General features: G+C 37.8%; 1 protein-coding gene and 1 pseudogene across 1 annotated transcript in view; both read left to right on the top strand.

The window, feature by feature from the left end:
- LOC117415686 (protocadherin-15-like) overlaps window positions 1–15,066 on the top strand; it is a 217,910-nt gene extending 202,844 nt beyond the window's left edge. Inside the window, exons 34-39 of the mRNA XM_059026442.1 lie at window positions 5,842–5,863; window positions 7,269–7,307; window positions 7,424–7,497; window positions 10,413–10,548; window positions 12,215–14,126; window positions 14,947–15,066. Coding sequence (XP_058882425.1) covers window positions 5,842–5,863; window positions 7,269–7,307; window positions 7,424–7,497; window positions 10,413–10,548; window positions 12,215–14,113 — 2,170 coding nt within the window. The 3' untranslated portion in view covers window positions 14,114–14,126; window positions 14,947–15,066. The remainder of the gene's footprint in view (window positions 1–5,841; window positions 5,864–7,268; window positions 7,308–7,423; window positions 7,498–10,412; window positions 10,549–12,214; window positions 14,127–14,946) is intronic.
- Window positions 544–3,686, top strand: LOC131737448 (protocadherin-15-like; annotated as a pseudogene).
- Window positions 15,067–20,075: the final 5,009 nt, after the last annotated feature.

Raw genomic sequence — 20,075 nt, 5'->3', positions numbered from 1 at the left:
AAAGTTGTACAGTGCTTTACTACAAACGGGTCTATACACTCATTGGTTTATTAAGAGCATGGTGCACATTTTAGCAAAGTCGAGAACAAAATCTTCTCACATCTTTAGACTTAAACCTATTAGACACCACACTGTACCCCAGTCTCTTGTTTATTTTACAACATGATAATATTCCTCATGGCTCCCACATAACTGATAAAAACAAAAATAGTTTGGTACAGAGGTGGATTCCTGCAGAACATAAATGTAATATAACATGCCAGACATATCAAGAAAAAAATAGAAAAAGCACAGCAAAGAGCAGAATACTCTATGGCTGAGTAACCAAACTTGTATAAATGTGTCCCTGTGCGTTACAAATCATTTTTATTCCTATTTAAACATCCATTTTATTCTGATGTTATTATAATGTTGCGTAATAAAAGCTACATTAATACAACGTTTTATCGGCTTATTCACAGCTCTATGGAATGTGATATAGTCAAATTATTTTAATCTAGCATGAACTCATTTCTGTATTTTGATAAATGTTAAGTGAATACATCTTTTTGTACAAACTCTAGAAGCTTACTTGTGCAATGTCATGTGAACTGCAGACATAACTCCAGTAACATACGTGTTGCTATTGGGCCCATGCCAAACTTAAATATGTTGATAAAGATGCCGAATTAGCACAGGTTACAAGTTGATATTTTTTTTTATAGCTGCCACTAGAGCAGGGGTGTCCAATCACAGTCCTGGGGGGCCATTTCACTCCAGGTTTAACAGGTCAAATTATATAATTAACTACTTAATTAATTCATTATATCATTAACTAATTTTAGAACAGGGTTGGAACAAAGACCAGGACTGGAAGGGCCAACTTTGGCCACCCCTGCACAAAATGCAATATAAAGCACAGACAGTACTGGAATAAAGGCGTAAATAAGTAAACTATTTGATTTCTAATTCCATTACTTAGCAGAATTTCCATTGTTGTGGAAAATCATTGGCCTTGCATGCAACCCCTTTACATGAATATGGAATTTTGCAAGTTAAAATTGAATAGAGCTGTTCCATTACTATGTAGCACAGCTGTCTGTGAGATTTGTTTAAGGCAATCTATTGAATGTGTAGGGCATAGATACAATCTAAACCCATCATATTACATTTGCAAGGATAGAGTTCACCCATTCCCTTTTGTCTCTAGGTTTAGTAAATTCCTTTTACACAGGAAGCTGTTGGTAGATTTGTATTCCCTGGAACATACATCACTCTTACTAAAGGGCCTTTCAAAACATGACAGAAGAAAAATCCAAAATAATGTTACAAAATGAGGAACCAACAATTTGATACCACTTCAGAGGCCTTGGATTGTATTCCTAATTGTTGAGCAAGTTGCAAAAATTCAAATTCTGAATAGACCAAAAATGTTTTAAGGGGTCCTTTAAATGAGGATGGAGTGTATTAGTTTAGGAAATAGACACATCTTAGAACTTGAAAGGAAATCTGTGTCCTTGCATGTTTCCTTACACCTCATTATCTTCTTTTCTTTCAAGACTTTTTCTCCTCTACCATTTTCAACAAAGCAGGGGAAAAAAGTCTGTTTTAGAAGAGGGAGATGGGCAAAGACTTATAAGCACGTGTGCAACACGTGCCATTTCAGCACACAAGAAATCCAGTGTCAATGGATCATTGTACAACAAACTCCCAAAGTCTGCTAATAACATCACATTCTTGTCAGATGAAAACCCATTAACTACCAGTAACCCTTTGTATGATGAAAGCATTCTCAACAGCCCAGAGAGTGGTGGCCTCTCCCGAAAAAGAAAAGCCTTATTTGGCAGACCTTCTTCCCGGAGACTGGGCTTGAAAGATTCCCTTCTAAAGTTTCCTTCTGGAGGTCCTTCCCATGCATGGACATTGCCATCACGCATGTGCAGGTCAATGTATGATGCTTTAAGTGGGCACGTTATTATGGATCCAGTTCAGTGGAAGCTGGAGCTGCTTAGAGCAGAGCTAAGAGTTTGTAGCCCAAGGTGTAAAAAAGCTGAAACAAAGTTAAAGGTTAAAGACCAGGCAAGGCAGTTTGAGCAACAGACCTTGCAGGAAATTAAGCAACTTCAAACTTGCAATTTGAAAGGACAGCAGTCCCCTTTGCCATCGAAATGCAGCCATACTGAAATGCAGGGAAGCATGCTAGATTTAGCTCCCAATCACTTGCTTTCTGTACCCGGTCTCCATTCCTGTCCTACATTATCTATGTCTTCTGTTCCACAATTGGACTTTCCTGCTCCTTCTATTGTCATTACTCTTTCTGATAGTTCTCTGCCCCCAGCTCGCAAACCAACTCCCCCTATATCCCGGAAGTTCAGCTTTGCAAACTCCACTTATCGTGCATTGGGACCAAACGAGGTGGAAGCCGAAATCATACCAGAACCTCCTAATGTACCCCCGCCACCTCCTCATTTCTCTCCACCACTTCCCCATTCTCTGCCTCCTCCACCTCCTCCCCCACCACTCCCACCCCAGTCTTTATTAACTTCTGCTCTGCCTGTTTATCCATTTCTCTTGCCTCCTTTTCCCTCTGTGTCCTCTCTACAGCCAGTATCCTTATCTCAGAAGGGTTGTGCACCCTCCCGCCCTCAGGCAACCCAATCTCCACCCCCCAGAAAGGAACTGAAGGGGATTCTCAAAAGCATCCAGAATTTAGCAGAAATAGAAAAAATCTGTTGCCAATATGTACAGTCAAATAGACCACAAGGTACCGAAGAATGTCCCCAGGCCAAAAGTAACTACCAAGCCCGAGGCACAAAAGACTGAAACTTCTGAGGATCAAAGCCAGTCAAATGGCAGCTTGAAGTGTATCATTGAGGAGATTGAAAAACGCTTTCCATCTCAGTCAACCATCTTGTAGTTCTGTCCTGTTCTCTTTCTTCTCAGCTTCATTTGTGTCATTTCTTCTTTTCATGTTTGCCATTTGTTGTAAATATTGTTTGCATAGCTCTAATTTAACTAACCAATAACATGAACATATTTTGCAAATATCTTTTCAAACTGTTTTATATATTAAATATATCATGTATCATTTTATGTCCAGGCTTAAGATATAGCTTTCTAAAATGCTTCATAAAGTGTGGGCAGAGGACCACATAGAAAATAACAAAATATAGATTTGGGTTGTTTTTATATCATCTGATTAAATATGTAAAGATTAATAAATTGTGTTGAAGTTAATGCAATAATAGTAAATTAACGACATACAATTTAATTAAAATCTCAAATGTATCATTATAGCTTGGGTAAAACTGATATTCATATCCCACAACAATATATTCAAATATATTATAATAGTGTTGCATGGCATTACAATCTGGTACTATGTCACTGTGATTAATTTCTGAGGGTTATATAAAGCTTTGCTAACTGGTGCATGTGTGTCTGCTTCTTTTCATTGTAATTGTCTGTACCTTTATATAGTACAAGTCTATGATGTTCTCACTGTTCAGTTATCTATACTGTATTTTCTATCTGTTATAGCTGGAGTCCATTCTTCACCTTTGCATCACTGATATGCTCAACACATTCACTTAACTGTATTTACATGAAACAGACTTACAGTATACAACACATTTGATTGTCTCTGCTAAAAGGATTCACTGTCATCATTTTTTATAACCATTTGGGGGGTGGATGCATCCAAAACATACAGCTACACGTCATGCCGTGTGTCATTTCTCTGTTCTGTGGTGCTCCGCAATCAAACTTCCAGACGTAGCACCACTGAATTTTCAATTTTTATGGATGAAGGTGACATTTAAAATTGCACACTATTCCCTGCCTTTGCTTTCCTAGAGCTCCTCTCCTAATTATGTATTTCTGATCTGTCTTAAAGTCAGTCTTTAGTGCTGTGTGCTGCTGTGCTACCCTTGATTAGTTGACTAATCAGTCATGAAGCTGGTTGGCAGCAACTGTTTCCCAGTAAGCTCAAATGTAATCACACCAAATGTAACTGTTGCTAATTAATAGTGTATGCTGAGTAGTTATGTGTAATGATCGCTGGCTTGCATCAAAGGGTGTACAGCTTCATTGCCTTTTTTTATTAAGCAACACACGTTTTCATGTATACATATTTCTGACAAAAGACCTGACATCCCCAAGGCCATTTATACAATAATTTTATGAATGAACTAGTCTAGTATGTTTTTAATTATGTGTATGTATATATTGAATTGTGACGAATGTACCATACGGCATATCTAGCATAGAAAAGTATAAGCTGCATTATTACAGGACTTGTAAGGCCATGAAATTAAAAATAAGTCAGCTAGCAATTGTCTTTTGGACAACAGATTCTTTCCAAAGAAAGGTTTACTGAAGTATACAATGGTGAAATCATCACAAAATATAATGAAGCATAGTCTAAGCTTTTTGCGTAAGGTAGGCGTGGCAAAGTGCAAACAAACTGTAAAGCATGGTGAAGAATAAAATAAACAACATGGTAAAGCACAGTCTACGAATACTATGATAAAAGCATGGTTAACTGTCTAATTGCCATGCAGATTTAACACATTTCACTTTTCTAAAGTTAATACGAAGTGCATTTTTTCTAACTGTTGCAGTTGAAGTGTTAGTGAAGTGCAATTGAGTTTTATAATATGCATCATTTGCTATCTGTGGAATAGAAGTTACATAATGGCAGCCCAGCAGGACCTGTTTGTCACAGTTTCTTGATTGCATAGTTCAATCTCATGTAATAGATTATTTATCATGCTTCCTGTCCATAAGTGTAGTGCGTAGAACTTTACAGTCTCATAGTTTTGCCTTACAAACCGATTACGTATGTTAAGATCATCAAGGAAAAAAAAAGGAAATTCAAAAAGTCTTCTGAAAGTCACAAATCATTGTTTAGTGATCAATCTTCATTTGAATTCCTCGTTACTTTCACATCAAAGGACAATTGCAGTAATTTGCCTCTGATAATCAACAGCGTGTGTTGAATTGGAATTCAAAGACATTACGCATGGTGACACAAAAAGATTAAAAAGATGCTCATCTCTGTCTTTCATTTTTCCCTCCAATGTAATTAAATGCTTTCTCTAGTCTGCATTATTTCAACTTGCTTGGTCTCATCATAATGTTAAACAGTCTCCTCCTTCTCCTTGCAACATTGTCATGTACAGTGACCATCAGTCATGAAATGAAAATGAACTGGGTTTACATACATTGGGTACTTTAGAAACTAGAGTTGTTAAATTCAACTAGCAAACTATGGTCTGTATTTCTCACCACCCCTTATTAAATGTGTTGAAATACCCCTTCATTTAAATTCAATAACCCAATCTAAACAACATTTTATATAAATACAACGCAAGTTATTTCAGAGTAAAAGGACATCGTGTAGCAGGTGACTTGAAATGTGATTGGAAAATAGGGACCTGTATTACCATTTAATATTGACACTTATAAAAAGCTATGAGGTTTGTTTAGCTTTTTTTTTTTTTAAATATGGCTTTGTGACCTACGTCATTCCACTGTTCTTTGGTTCTATTCTAATTCCATCTGTAAGTGGACAAGAACACAAAATATGTTACTCCCTGATGTGCTAAAGTGCATAGGTTACAATTATGATGTGAAATATTGATCACTGACACCAAAAGATCTGATTTTTAATGAGGTCCCTGAGGAAGAGGCCAAATAATACTTGCTCATTAGACCTGCATGTGATCGAAAACTCACAATTACAAGGTAATATATGTTCAGTGAAATAGTATTTACTTATCACTAAATTAAGTCTGATTTTTATTAGGTTTGCTGTTATATTGATTGATTTATTTTTTGTTTTGTTTTGTTTTTCTAAAGGCGAGGATATGGGCACCAAGAGGTAAGTTCTTGCTATTGTTTTCTTTGCAAGCATTAAAATAATTGAGCGTAGTGCTTGAGTCAGATCAAGATCAATGCATTCAAATATTGACAGAATCACCACAGGCCCAGCTTCATGGTCAGTTCTAAACCTGGTGGCATCAATAGCATTTTTTTCTTTGAGTGGTGGGAGAGGAGTTAGGGTTGATTTCCATGATACCACTGTCTACACCTGCATTGTTTTACTTACAGCTGGCAAAGCTCCAGTAACTGCTTTACATCTACTGTAATATCAGCCTAATAGAGGGGTTTTCAACCTTTGTTTGACACTGTACCCCTTCTGTCGGGAGGTTTTTGCTCAAGTACCACTTTACAATTTCCGCTCACTGAATGGTATCACAGTTGCAATAAAAGGCAGAATAATCTGGTTAACACATTTCTTTTTTCCCCTGTTTATTTAATATATAATTGTTCACAACAGTCTGGGACTGACAAATTGCTGAGACAGAAAACCAAACAGTAGGCTTCATTCTTAAAACTTAATTACATGTCTTTGGATGCAAATAATTAAAAGGCAGTATTTAGGAATCTTTGGAAACACTTGTGTTCGCTTTCTATTGGGCAAAGTCATTATAAATAATACAAAATAGTCTGCACTGTAAATGTTTATCACGTTACTATTTACTTCCCACCTCAGCATAACTATGTGTGCCGTTTAAAATGTTTACAGTATCAAAAACATTAAGCTCAAGATAAAACTATAATTACTAACAATAATAGATTTTTTATTAAAGCCAGCATAAAATGATCCAAAGGGACTCTGTATAACTTTCTGTCGCTTTGCACTTTCTGACTCTTGTGTTTTCCTTTGTTTCAAACACCGAAAACATATTCAACCAGCCGCTATTGCTGTTAATAAAATGCAGCTGTGGTAATAAACAAAACCCGTCAAATATGAGTATTGTAATAACTATATTTACCAGAGCATTTATACTTCTAAAAAATGCAGAAACACTGCTTCACTGATATGACAAGTTGAAAACAGCAAAGATCATGAGCAGCACAGAGCACTCTCCAGGCACAATCGCCAGACGCCTGCTTCACCTATATATCAGAGTGGAAATCCACGCAATCGGAATCGCGCATACAGGTGGAAAATGTGGATGTGATAGATTTTGTTGGGTTTTTTTTTTCCCCAATTAGCGGTTCACGTTGAGCTGCTAAACAAAGGTTAAATAAGCATACACCGTGGTTTACAGAATGTATAATACCATTAAAAAAAATTCAAGATCATTATTTTCTCTTACTTTCATTTTATTTGTGCATTTGTGATTTGTCCTGCGGTTGAAAACCCCTGGCCTAATAAATCTTTAAATATCTTTTTTTCTGTTTTCACTTTCCCCTGTCTTTCAACTAATCTGTGGCAGCAACAGCAATTGCTAAGGCCATCTCTTCTGAGACCAGAGGTACAGAATTACTACTTTTGCAAAACCGTACAGACATCTTTTACTTTCATTTTTTTCTACTGTTTCTTTAAACAACAACCACAGGCCTTTGACTGATGACTTAACTTTTATGACAGGAACTCTCCATGGAATCTGGTATTGACCCTGGTCAGGAATACTATGGACAAGATTATTATAATTATGATCATGGGTAAGTTTCTACTCTTTGAAACAAGATTCACATTGCTGTGATAGGTTATTTCCATTTAGGAAGCAGATTTCAAATTATGTTTTGTGCTAATTTTATTCATAAGCTATTTGAAATGGAGCTAATTAAACAACATTTTAATATTGTCATGTAATTTCGCAGTAATTGATATCCATATTGAAAGGTTGGAATGTTACAACATTACATCTGCTAGAAGTTTCATAATTCCATAAGTGTGTAATGTTATACAGTCAGAGCAAGATTAATTTATGTTCTTTTTACATCACTTGACAGAATGTTTCACATGCCACGTGTTGTTAAAATTCCCCATATGGTGCATGATAAAAATGTAACATGGTCATGTATATATGAACAGCTGAGCACAGCTTTTAAGATTTACTTCCAGCACCAAGGAGAGATTGAGATGTTACAGCAATAAAGCTGGTAATTATCAGAACTGCCAGACATGGCCCTTATCAACAGCATCATAATTCTAGATGACATTGACACCTTCATGCAGGTTCGCTTGCTCAGATATTGCTGAAATCTTGAAAAATGCAACATGATTTCTTAATGCTGTTCATACCAAGATTGAATATTGAGCATTCATATTGTTTAGCATTTAAGGTTATTTATTGTGATTATTTACTGTTTCCTGATAATTCAATATTCTAATCTTCAAAGAGATCCATTTAACAAAAAAAATTAGGAAACGGTATGTTAAAAAAAGGAATTAATTTTATATCAGGATTTATTTTTGTAATGCTTTAATTGAGAACAAAGATGTAATAACACAATATACAGACGTGGTCAAATTTGTTGGTACCCCTCCACAAAAAACAAAGAATGCACAATTTTCTCTGAAATAACTTGAAACTGACAAAAGTAATTGGCATCCACCATTGTTTATTCCATATTTAATAGAAATCACTTTGCTTTTGATTTTTTATTCAACATAATATTGTAAATAAGAAAACAAATGAAAATGGCATGGACAAAAATGATGGGACCGCTAACCTAATATTTTGTTGCACAACCTTTAGAGGCAATCACTGCAATCAAACGTTTTCTGTAGCTCTCAATGAGACTTCTGCACCTGTTAACAGGTAGTTTGGCCCACTCTTCCTGAGCAAACTGCTCCAGCTGTCTCAGGTTTGATGGGTGCCTTCTCCAGACTGCAAGTTTCAGCTCTTTCCATAGATGTTCGATAGGATTCAGATCAGGACTCATAGAAGGCCACTTCAGAATAGTCCAATGTTTTGTTCTTATCCATTCTTGGGTGCTTTTAGCTGTGTGTTTTGGGTCATTATCCTGTTGGAGGACCCATGACCTGCGACTGAGACAGAGCTTTCTGACACTGGGCAGTACGTTTCGCTCCAGAATGCCTTGATAGTCTTGAGACTTCATTGTGCCCTGCACAGATTCAAGGCACCCTGTGCCAGGCGTAGCAAAGCAGCCCCAAAACATAACCGAGCCTCCTCCATGTTTCACTGTAGGTATGGTGTTCTTTTCTTTGAAAGCTTCATTTTTTCGTCTGTGAACATAGAGCTGATTTGACTTGCCAAAAAGCTCCAGTTTTGACTCATCTGTCCAAAGGACATTCTCCCAGAAGGATTGTGGCTTGTCAATATGCATTTTAGCAAATTCCAGTCTGGCTTTTTTATGTTTTTCTTGCAAAAGTGGAGTCCTCCTGGGTCTTCTTCCATGGAGCCCACTTTCGCTCAAAAAGCGACGGATGGTGCGATCAGAAACTGACGTACCTTCACCTTGGAGTTCAGCTTGTATCTCTTTGGCAGTTATCCTTGGTTCTTTTTCTACCATTTGCACTATCCTTCTGTTCAATCTGGGGTCGATTTTCCTCTTGCGGCCGCGCCCAGGGAGGTTGGCTACAGTTCCATGGACCTTAAACTTCTTAATAATATTTGCAACTGTTGTCACAGGAACATCAAGCTGCTTGAAGATGGTCTTGTAGCCTTTACCTTTACCATGCTTGTCTATTATTTTCTTTCTGATCTCCTCAGACAACTCTCTCCTTTGCTTTCTCTGGTCCATGTTCAGTGTGGTGCACACAATGATACCAAACAGCACAGTGACTACTTTTCTCCATTTAAATAGGCTGAATGACTGATTACAAGATTGGAGACATGTGTGATACTAATTTAAAAAAACTAATTAGTTTGAAATATCACTATAATCCAATTATTTATTATCTTTTCTAAGGGGTACCAACAAATGTGTCCATGCCATTTTAGAATATCTTTGTAGAATAAGCAATAATTCATCTCTTTTCACAGTTTCTTTGCTTTGTTCTATGACATACCAAAGGCATGCAAGTATACATGATAAAATAGCTTTTAATTTCATCACTTTTCAAGAAGAATGAAGCATTATTTCAATGAGCTGTAAGGGTACCAACAAATTTGAGCACGTCTGTACATTTGGAAAATTGTGAATAACATCGTGCTGCTTCAATTTATGAACCGAAAAAGCTTTCTTCATATGTTAATTATTTTTGCCCTTATTGTTGTAAATCCACTTGACAAGAGTGTAGACAGTCATTACTATCAAGACGGTGGATGCTGATAAGCATTATTAATTAGAAAATGCTGAGTGGTCTTATTTTGTCTCTCGGTGTCCAGAGTGTATAAATTGGCACCCTTAGAACGACCAGCTCAGATTATAATGAATAGTACGGTTATCCAGCATAATGAATTCCTCAGGAAGGAGGATTGCCTTTAGAAGAATAAAAGGAGGCTTATTGATTCACCACTGGCACAAGGGCTCCTATACTTATTAATGGCCAAATTATCCAATTTAAGCTCAATAATGCAGACACAAAAAAATTGCCTTAAGTGGACCTTTATAGTAAAGAACCAACCACGTCCTCTCCACAAAAGCCTGTCTCTCTTCTATTGCAGGTATGAATTGCCACAGTACGGAAGTCGCAGGAAGTTAATATCGCCAGCAGGAATGTATGACGAGTCTGGAGAGGTGATTATGGAGGATGATGGGAGCTACTACTATAGTCCACATGGGTCATCTGCTGAGGGAGAGGTACCTGTGAAATATAAGCTTTCCATACCGATTATATAGATTGCACATTCTGAACAGAACAGTACCCCAAGGACAGTTTTCTGTACAGGATGTGCATTGTAGCCTTGGTTTAGTACTTTGTATAAAAAGCCACTTTAAACCTAAAACATAGGAAAAAATGTGTTCTGATTTAGTTTAGATGGGAGGGTGACGGGACTTGCCAATCACAGATTCGAGGTTGATTTTTAACTCTACAGAACTTTGTTTATGAAAGATTTGATTCCCAACTGCAATAAATGCAATAAAGAGTAAGCAGCTTCAAATGTAATTATAATTGCTTTTTTGTACATGTCCCTTGTATAGAATTATAACTTCCAATTTGTATTTGGAATGGAACTTTTGATTCTGTAGGGATCCATCAGAGGAAATATTGCTAAAAGCGATGTTTCTAGGTTTTAGCACTAGCACTTCAAATTCCAACACGTACTTGCAAGTGTCGATATTGATTTTGTTTTCAGTCTTTTGATACTGCTCCCCCAGAATATTTGGATGCATGCCGTTGGAAAGCAGTAGATTCAATTTAGCATTTAGAAACAACTTGTTTTATTGAATCTGGAGCCATATACTGTAAATTAACCATTTTTTTCCTGCAGGTGTAATTGGACTTTTAACCTGATACATAGAAAGCAGGATTTTTTTTTAGTTGGTGCAATTGAATCCCCCATGCAGTTTCACTTGAAAGATACAATATTACTATGAATAATCTAGATAGGAGCCAAAATAAAAATGCATAGTTAAAATATAATAATACAGTACAAACAGTAGATCCTCTGCCACGGCTGTAAATCCAGAATAAGAGCCATCAGTGTCATGAAAAAGTAAATGTAAAAATGTAGATGGGACATATACATAGATGGAGATAAAGACAGACAGCCATTCCATTTATCCCCAGATTCTGATATTCCTAATTACTTAATAATTGTTATTATTTTTGGTTTATTTAGCAGACGCCTTTAACCAAGGCGACTTACAGAGACTAGGGTGTATGAACTAGGCATCAGCTGCAGAGTCACTTACAACTACGTCTCACCCGAAAGACGGAGCACAAGGAGGTTAAGTGACTTGCTCAGGGTCACACAATGAGTCAGTGGCTGATGTGGGATTTGAACTGGGGACCTCCTGGTTACAAGCCCATTTCTTTAACCACTGGACCACACAGCCTCCTATAATGCCCTAATCATTTCATCTCAATGGGATAAGCTGTTCTCTAGATTTATTTAAAAGGATACAGGTTGACATATGTATAGCTCCCCAAACCCTGTTGCATGCTTACAACTTATGCTGTTAACAGTTTATTGTAATAATACCAGTTCTTGACATGTTGGCATGCTGATTTATCTTGTTCTGGTATTTAAGTAAAATTAATGGAATCAAGTTACAAAAGTGTCAGCTCATTTAACTGCATTCAGCCACATTGGGTGAAAGTGTGTTCCTTACAAAAAAAGGCTGTTAAAAAGTTTAATGTTAAAAAATCAATTAATACTTAACTTGCTTGTATAAACTGATTTCAACAGCTGCTGGAATTGCTTATGTTGCCAACTTGAAAACAAATTCCTAATAGCACTGATTCAGGTTCAGGGGATTTTGCATATAACTGTGTTAACCTTTATTCATTTCATTATCACAGGGCCATGGGCCACCAAAGAGACCTCCAAGAGAGGGATTAGGGGATCAGGCAGTAATCTCAGAACCTGGAGAAGTACAGCCTGCAGATGGTAGTGGAGATGGAGGTGGACAGGCTGCAAAGAAGCTTAAATCAGTACTGAAAATCAGTAAATTAGCAGCAGGCAGTAAATTAGCAGCCATTAGAGTAGCAGATCAGCCTACTGATGCCACAACATCCCATTATTCTCCATGGAAGAAAGCTAAAATATTCCCAATGATACTTCAGAAAGTAAAAGGTGGAGGCAAGGATTATGCAAAACTTGTGTCTGCTCGCCGTGTAAATAGTCAAGACAGCATAGCAAGTGGATCATCTGGAAGCATGGTTATCAATGGCAGTTACTTTCAGAAATCAGCTGAAGATAAACCTTCGGCAAAATCAAGACTAAGTAAAGTGCTAAAACGCATCAACATTTCCAAGAAATTGCAATTGCGGCGTAAATCTCAAGGCTCTACTAGTCAAAGTTCTATAGCCGGAAGTGAGAAAGAAGAATCTGGATCTCAAGCAGTTAGTGATTCTGAAAAAGACGAGCAAAAGTCAGGCATTTCCATCAGTGTCACAGCTGAAAGTGAACAAGAGGGCAGTGCTTCTGAGGCAGAAAGTGAAGGTGGTAAAAAGGAAGAGTCTGGGGATGAGTCTTCAATCAGAAGTAGTGTGGCACCATCCCAGGTGGAAGATAAAGATTATCTTAAAGTTACACTGGACCAAGATGAAACCAATGAAAGCACTGTAGATTCTGATGAAGAACAGGAAGATCTAGAAAGTTCAGAGGATGAAAGCAAATCTAAGTCTGAGTCGGGTACTGGGCAGGAAGGATCTGATGCAGAGGAGGATAGTGAGAAAGAGGATGAAGGCGGCGGCAAAAGTGAAGGATCCAGGGACACTGAAGAATCAGGATCCAGGATGTCTTCAGTGCGCAGTACAGGGAGATCTTCCTACACGGGCACCAGCAGGCGATCTTCAGAAAGATCCAGTGAAGTTACTCAAGAAAGTGTTAGTGGTGCATCAGGAACTGAGATGAGTGGAGGTTCAGTACATAGTAGGGTTAGCAGTAGTGCATCAGCATCAGCAGGAACAGACGTGAGTGGATCAGAAGCAAGTGAGTCTGAAGAAGGTAGGTCAACCGGTGGTAGCATGAGTAGTAGAGGGACTACAAATAGAAGCTCACAAAAAACCTATTCAGATAGTGAAGGTAGTTGTAGAACTTCAAGAACTCCAGGAAGCAGCTACCGATCAAGAAGGTCCACAGTTACTGGAGGATCAGAGAATGTTATTGAAGAAGAAACTGAAGAAGAGGAATCTGCTTCAGAAGATGAGGAAGGAGATGATGATGATTCTGAAAGCAAACAGTCAACAGATGATATAAGTGAGGGAACAATGTCAAGGAAATCCACCGTCAGTCAGAGAACTACATCCACTGAAAGAAGCAAAAGTATAAGCGCATTTAGCCAAATGACAGATAAAACAGGCACAGAGAGCAGTATGGTGCAGAGCACAGATGAGGGCGATGATCAGTCAGGTGTTGTTGATAGTGATGAAGATGGAACTCCATCTCAAAAAACTACCAGTAGTTACATTAATGGGAGCAGGTCCAAAACCTCAAGAAACAGCTTTACATCTGATGTTAATGGCAAAAGCAGTACAGGGAAATCATTAGTTAGTGCTACAGATTCCAATACAACAGAGTCAACACAGGACTCAGATTCCAAGAGTAGCAAAAGTTCTGGAAGCAGTAGAAAGTCGGCCATTAGAACAGCTTCAGAATATAGTGAGCAGCAGTCTGAGAGCGGAACAACCAAGGACACAGAGGAGGATGAGGATGAAGTAGATTCAGAGACTGGTGGTGATTCCACGTCATTTTAAGACAAACTTGCAGGTGCTGTTGTGTAAACTGTGTGCTTTCGGTTTCATACCTGAGTGGATTGTTTTTCTGGGTGTGGTTTGTGTTTACAATTCTTTTTTACTATTCCATTTTCTTTCTCCAGCTATGACTTTGGATGAGGACAACTGGGCTGTCTTGTCTTTATCCAGACCTGTCTTTCTCTTCATTCTAGACATGTCATGCATTATGTTGTCGCAAATTACAATCCATTAGGCCTGTTCTTGCAACAGAATTTACTAGAGACTTTAGTTTTTCAATGGTTTAGTTTCACAGCTTTTTTGGAGGATGATCTCTGAAGTAATCCATAGTTTGAAACCCAGTTGCTTCTGAGTGTACTGTGCTCTAATGTCTTTGCATGTGACTTTCATGATGAGAATCTAGCTTGGTTTTAACCAATGCATGAATTAAGCAATAGATCCATGATTCAAGGGCTTTACCATCTGGTAACTAGAGCTCTAGCTGATCTGGAATGGTCAGATATCTCTATATTGCTATTTTAAACTATTTAAAATATTTCAATAACATTTTCAATGTTTTGTATTTTGCTGGTTGAGGTTTTTTTTTTTTTTTTTGTTAAATCTAGACTTTCTATTTCAATGGTCCACTGTCATTTACCGTGAGCTAGTATCTGCTAATAGAGCCTTCTGATTCCAAAAGGTTTTTAAAGGTATATTATTATCTACCTGGGTGACAAACACATTGTTCTCACCCATTCTCTAGTGAACATTCTAGGGGTGACAGTAATCATTTTTACCATGGGCTAAAATAAACAACCATTTTTTTCTTAAATGTTCTTCTTTATTTATGTCTACAGTGGGGCAAAAAGAAAAGGATCAAGCTGGTTGTCGACCGGGAATATGAAACCAGCTCAACTGGTGAGGACAGTGCACCTGAATCACAGAGGAACCGTCTGTCCAATATTAATAGTCATAGCAACATTAATGGAAATATATATCTTGCTCAGAATGGGTCAATCATTAGGACAAGACGAGCTGGCCATTCAAACAACCTAAAAGTAAACTCGCCTGCAAGGTTAGGAAAGCAGTTTAAGAAACTTGACAAACTTGCAGTGACTCATGAAGAAAAAGTTCCACTCAACAGTCCATTGCCAATGGGCATTTCCTCAAGTGCTGATGACAATCTAAATACTAGACCGTCTAGTGGTTCATTAGCGTCAAGCACCACAGGACCAGACAGTATCACATCAAAATCGAATATAGCTAAAGCAAGGAATGACAACGGAGTAAGGAGCACTGATGAACAGGAGTCAATGGTTGACAATGAGAATGTCAAAGAGCCTTTGGAATCACACAGTGATCAGACTCAGTCTGATGAAGAAGAACTCTGGATGGGGCCATGGAATAATCTCCACATACCAATGACAAAACTGTGATTTTGTATTGTTTTTTTTCCTTTGTAAGAAAAATGGTTTTATTGTCTTTATCCAAAAGTAAGAAATGTGTACTGTGCACATAGGTTGTATTATGGGACATGATTCACTGTATAAGAAAAATAATGGAATTGTACTTACATGTATACCTTGGTATTGATTCCTACAATTACTGTTATAGTAATATTGTAGAACAGAAGAGAACTGATGATACTAATTATTTTGTCAATGGTTAATGACATATGGTGTACAAGTTACTCCTACTACCCATATATTATTATAGAATTTGAAAAGCAGCTTTTGATTAAAAAAAAATTATAATAGCCAAAAAAATACACAGGTTAAAAAAACTTTTTTTGTTTGTTTTTTCACATTAATTACCAAACAGAGTTTAACGTTACATTACAAATGTAATCAAAGCAAATCAGCATTTTTATCTTTTTGTTTGAACGTGTGTTTGTCTTTTTTTGTTTCTTTTTTGCTAATCTGAAAGTATATTGCCCAAGTCTTACAGATGCTAATAAATTCTTTTTTCATAAGTATTTTAGTAATTTAAAATAAAAGTGTTCAAAATATTGTATGACTCATACTGTATATGCTTATCAACATTTCCTGTCATCTCATATTTGAATTCCTGGAAAATGTAAATGAGTCTCACTCTCTAGCATGTAATTGTTAAAGAGAAAGATGAGGCATTGTAACTACATCACCATATGTGTAATGTCTGTGTTACTACAGTGTAATTACTATGTCATTTGTTTAAAGTATGTCAGTAGCATACATCCTCCTCTGTGGCTGTAAATACATAATTTGAGCTATGAGTAAAATTAAGTAAATCCCCATGACCTACACCATTGGAGACAGGCAGGTGCCTCTATATAACCCCATATTCTGAACGCTCTCAGTAGCTAAAGAATGCCCTCTCACAGCTTGTCCTCACAATTTTATAACTGACTTTATGGATCTACCAGTATGTTAAATGATTTACTATAATATTGAGTTATTTGTTCAACAGAATAAAAAATATTTAGCTGGTGTGCCTGGAAAACATTTACAGACAGGTAAATAAATAAATGTAAGAGGGGTGGGGCATGTGGTATCTGTTTTATCTCAGTCACACATGATTACTAAATAACAGACTCAAAATAGAATTAACTATTACTTGTAATCACATTCTAAAATATTAAAATACATTACATTAAACACATATGTAGACCTAACAATTTCGATTTCTTGCTTTTCTATGGCAAAAGGGCTGCCTTTGTCATTGTGTTATTAAATGACACATGCAACACGAACACAATGTAACTTGCTGTCATAAACTTGTAGACATGTATCTTTAAATTAAAAAAGGCATCAGACAAAACAAACAACCAGATGTTTTGCAGTTAGGGGCATCCATTAGTGAACAGGTGCCTGAACATCACATTGTTCAGGCACCTGTTGTTCAACAGATAGAATGCAATTGTCTTCTCAGTGATAACTTCTTCATATTGTGGTACTGCTACTTTGATCACCAACATTAACTTGAAAAAGACTATAAAAGACCCTCAATGCTTAAGGTGTCAGCCTACATTGGTAGTATAAAACTTACCACTAGGGGTGCAACAGGTTTGTGCACAGATGTGTATTGGTGACAGAGAAAGTAACAAATAACTTTTTTTTTTTTTTTTCATAATTCATTCCTATGGTATTTATAACATTACAACAAAGAAATTGTAGTCTGATAATTAAAGTAATTACAGAGCGAGTGTGTTAAAACTCTTACAAAAAAGGGTTACAAATCTGGCCATTTTATTGTATCCAAAGGAATATCATACTTAACAAGTTTTGATGCAGGCTCCTGCTGCAGAATTGCATTGATTTATAGCAGGTACCTGAACTATTGATTCCAGAACTGGAAAACACTCACTCATCAATGGCATGCCGGATGCAGTGACAGCTGTCACCAAGAGCACAAAAATGCATTATATACTGTATTAAATGTAATATTTAAAATGACAATGTGAATATATTTTATGAATCACACTATATATATATATATATATATATATTTGCTAAACAGAAGGTCTCAAAATATTAGGACCTTCACTGTATTTTTTCACATGTAAAACTAAAAATACCAGTAAAGCAAGCAGTAAAACAAAATGGTGATTTATCACCATTGCTGACCTAAAATACTGTAGGCTACACATAATAAATTGAGCATTTTTTGAAAGACAGTCCAAGTACCCAAGTATCCTAAATGGGACATCACTTTCTAGTTGCATTGATGTATTATAGTTCTAAATGGTTACCACAGGGGTTAAAGGCAGCAACTGAGTCTGCTGCTCAGAAAAACGAGTCTAATCTATGGTAGAATGTATTGACAAACACCAAGGAATTATATTTCATTGACAAACTTTATGGCTAATGCCTTCATTTAGCTTAAGCTTGCTTTAAAATTGTTAACGCCATGCCCTGGGATGCACAGTCTTGGAACAGTGCTACAGAAGTTGTTTAACAAAGGCACTCGTGGTGGGTCCCTTAGACACAGTTACATATTCACCCAAAGGGACACTGATTTCCCAGAAGTACAGTGCATTGATGAGATCTGCAACCCAGTGCCCTTAGGATTCAACAGGGTAGCCCATATAAAAGTTTACCATTGTATTTTTGCAGTTGTACCATGTTTTTACCATACTGTAGTTTATCCTGGTTTGCCACATTCATCAATATGCTGTACCATACCTTGCTATTCTTTACAGTGCTTACCTGTGTTTTACCATGCTTCCACTATGCTTTTTTACACTTTGCTTTTCCTATGGGAAACTGTTCAAAGGGAGTGCACAGAAACGAAGCTTGAATCACTCAGGACTCCTTGTGCATGTTTTTCACGGCTAGCCTGACTTCTCTGATTTGCAAGCACCTTTAACTCAAAGCCACCCAAGAAGATTTGGCCAAGAATTTGTGAAGGAGAGGGACCATCTGTTTAGTTGACTAATTGCACTGTGTGATATTAGCCAGCGGACCCTTTTGGTAGTCTAGTTTGTTTACATTCACAGGGGTACTTTTAGTTTTATAGAAAAATGCTGCCACCTTTAAAATCCACTTGTAATCAAATATCAACGTTTTGACCAGATACATCATTATATAATTCAGTTTTAAACTTTAGAGTTGTCCAAAACATGCAGTGTTATCAAATATAATAAGATGATGAAATGCTATTCATTGGTTGATGCAAACTGGGTCAGTTTTATGTAAATCAATGCAAAATGTTGCAGAGGTAATTATGATTGAAAAGATATTCTGTTTTGTCCTCAGTCCTGCACCAAACACTGTGCGCACACCGAGTGTATCAAGTACTGTGCTTGCTTGCACCGAGCACTGCATGCACCGAGTGCAGGGAGCGCCAAGTGTACCGTGCTCCAGGTGTAACTAGCACTGAGGGCGTATGTGCACCAAGGTACTAAACACTGTGTGCACTGCGCACCATGGGCACCAGGCACCTTGTGCACCGAACGCAACGTGCATCGGGTGTACCGAGCAGCGAGGGCGTTATGCGCAACAAGGTACTAACACCATGTGCGTTGAGCCCTGTGCGCACCGAATGCACCGAGCACTCTGCGCACCAGGCACCTTGTGCACTGAGTACCGTGTGCAACGGGTGTACTAACACCATGTGCGTTTGAGCACCATGCACACCGAATGCACCGAGCACCATGCGCACCAGGCATCGTGTGCCCTGAGTACCGTGTGCACCATGTGCACCTAGTAGCGTGTGCACCGAGCACTGTGTGCTCTAAGGCTCTATGCGCACAAGCCACTGAAGTACCATGCGCACCGTGGGCACTGAGCACCGTGCGCACTGAGGCACCGATGTACCAAAGGCTGAGTGTGAAATGAGGTACCAAAGCACTTGGGGGCATCTAAAGCAGCGGTGCCTACCCTAACCGTGTGTAGTCACAGACTTGGTCAGCGTGCAGCAGGCGAGCTGAAAAGCAACTGAAAAACAGCTGGGGGAGGTGGGCCAAGGCAGCCAGCGAGCTCTACTCTACAGTGGGGCAGGTGAAAACACAGCCCCGGTGGCTGACTGGCTGTTGTTGTTTTTGTTTTTTTTTAAACTGCACTGCAGCTAATCCACAGCACAACACAGGCAAAGCGGGGTTGTGTGATCGGGTCAACAGACAGGTGGACACGTAACAACAACAAAACAAATGCGCATAAGCATTCCACATTTACCAACAAGTGAACGAAGTCTGTCAGAATGACAATGCACATGTGACAGTTCATTCTTGCACTTGGAGTGGTCATCCCATAGTTAAAGTGAAGGTTTGTAATACTCAGTTGAAAGCACATTCTCTCTAATTATGAAAACATAATTAGAGTTCTACTTAAATCACGGTAAATTTACGTATTTTTCACAGGTAGGTTGCGGAATAAAATTAGGATTTCGCTGACATTTTGCCTAAAAATAGTGGTATTTGCTTCCTTACTAAAAGAGAGTGCTGTCATTTGTTAAAGGCAAGCATGCAGCATCACCCTGCAGTTGACTTGCCCATACATTGAGACTG

The sequence above is a fragment of the Acipenser ruthenus genome, chromosome 7 (genome assembly GCF_902713425.1).
Source record: "Acipenser ruthenus chromosome 7, fAciRut3.2 maternal haplotype, whole genome shotgun sequence".
In the NCBI taxonomy this organism is placed as follows: domain Eukaryota; kingdom Metazoa; phylum Chordata; class Actinopteri; order Acipenseriformes; family Acipenseridae; genus Acipenser; species Acipenser ruthenus.
The sequence above is the reverse complement of the archived record's forward strand: the minus strand, read 5'-3'. Positions and strand labels throughout refer to the sequence as shown.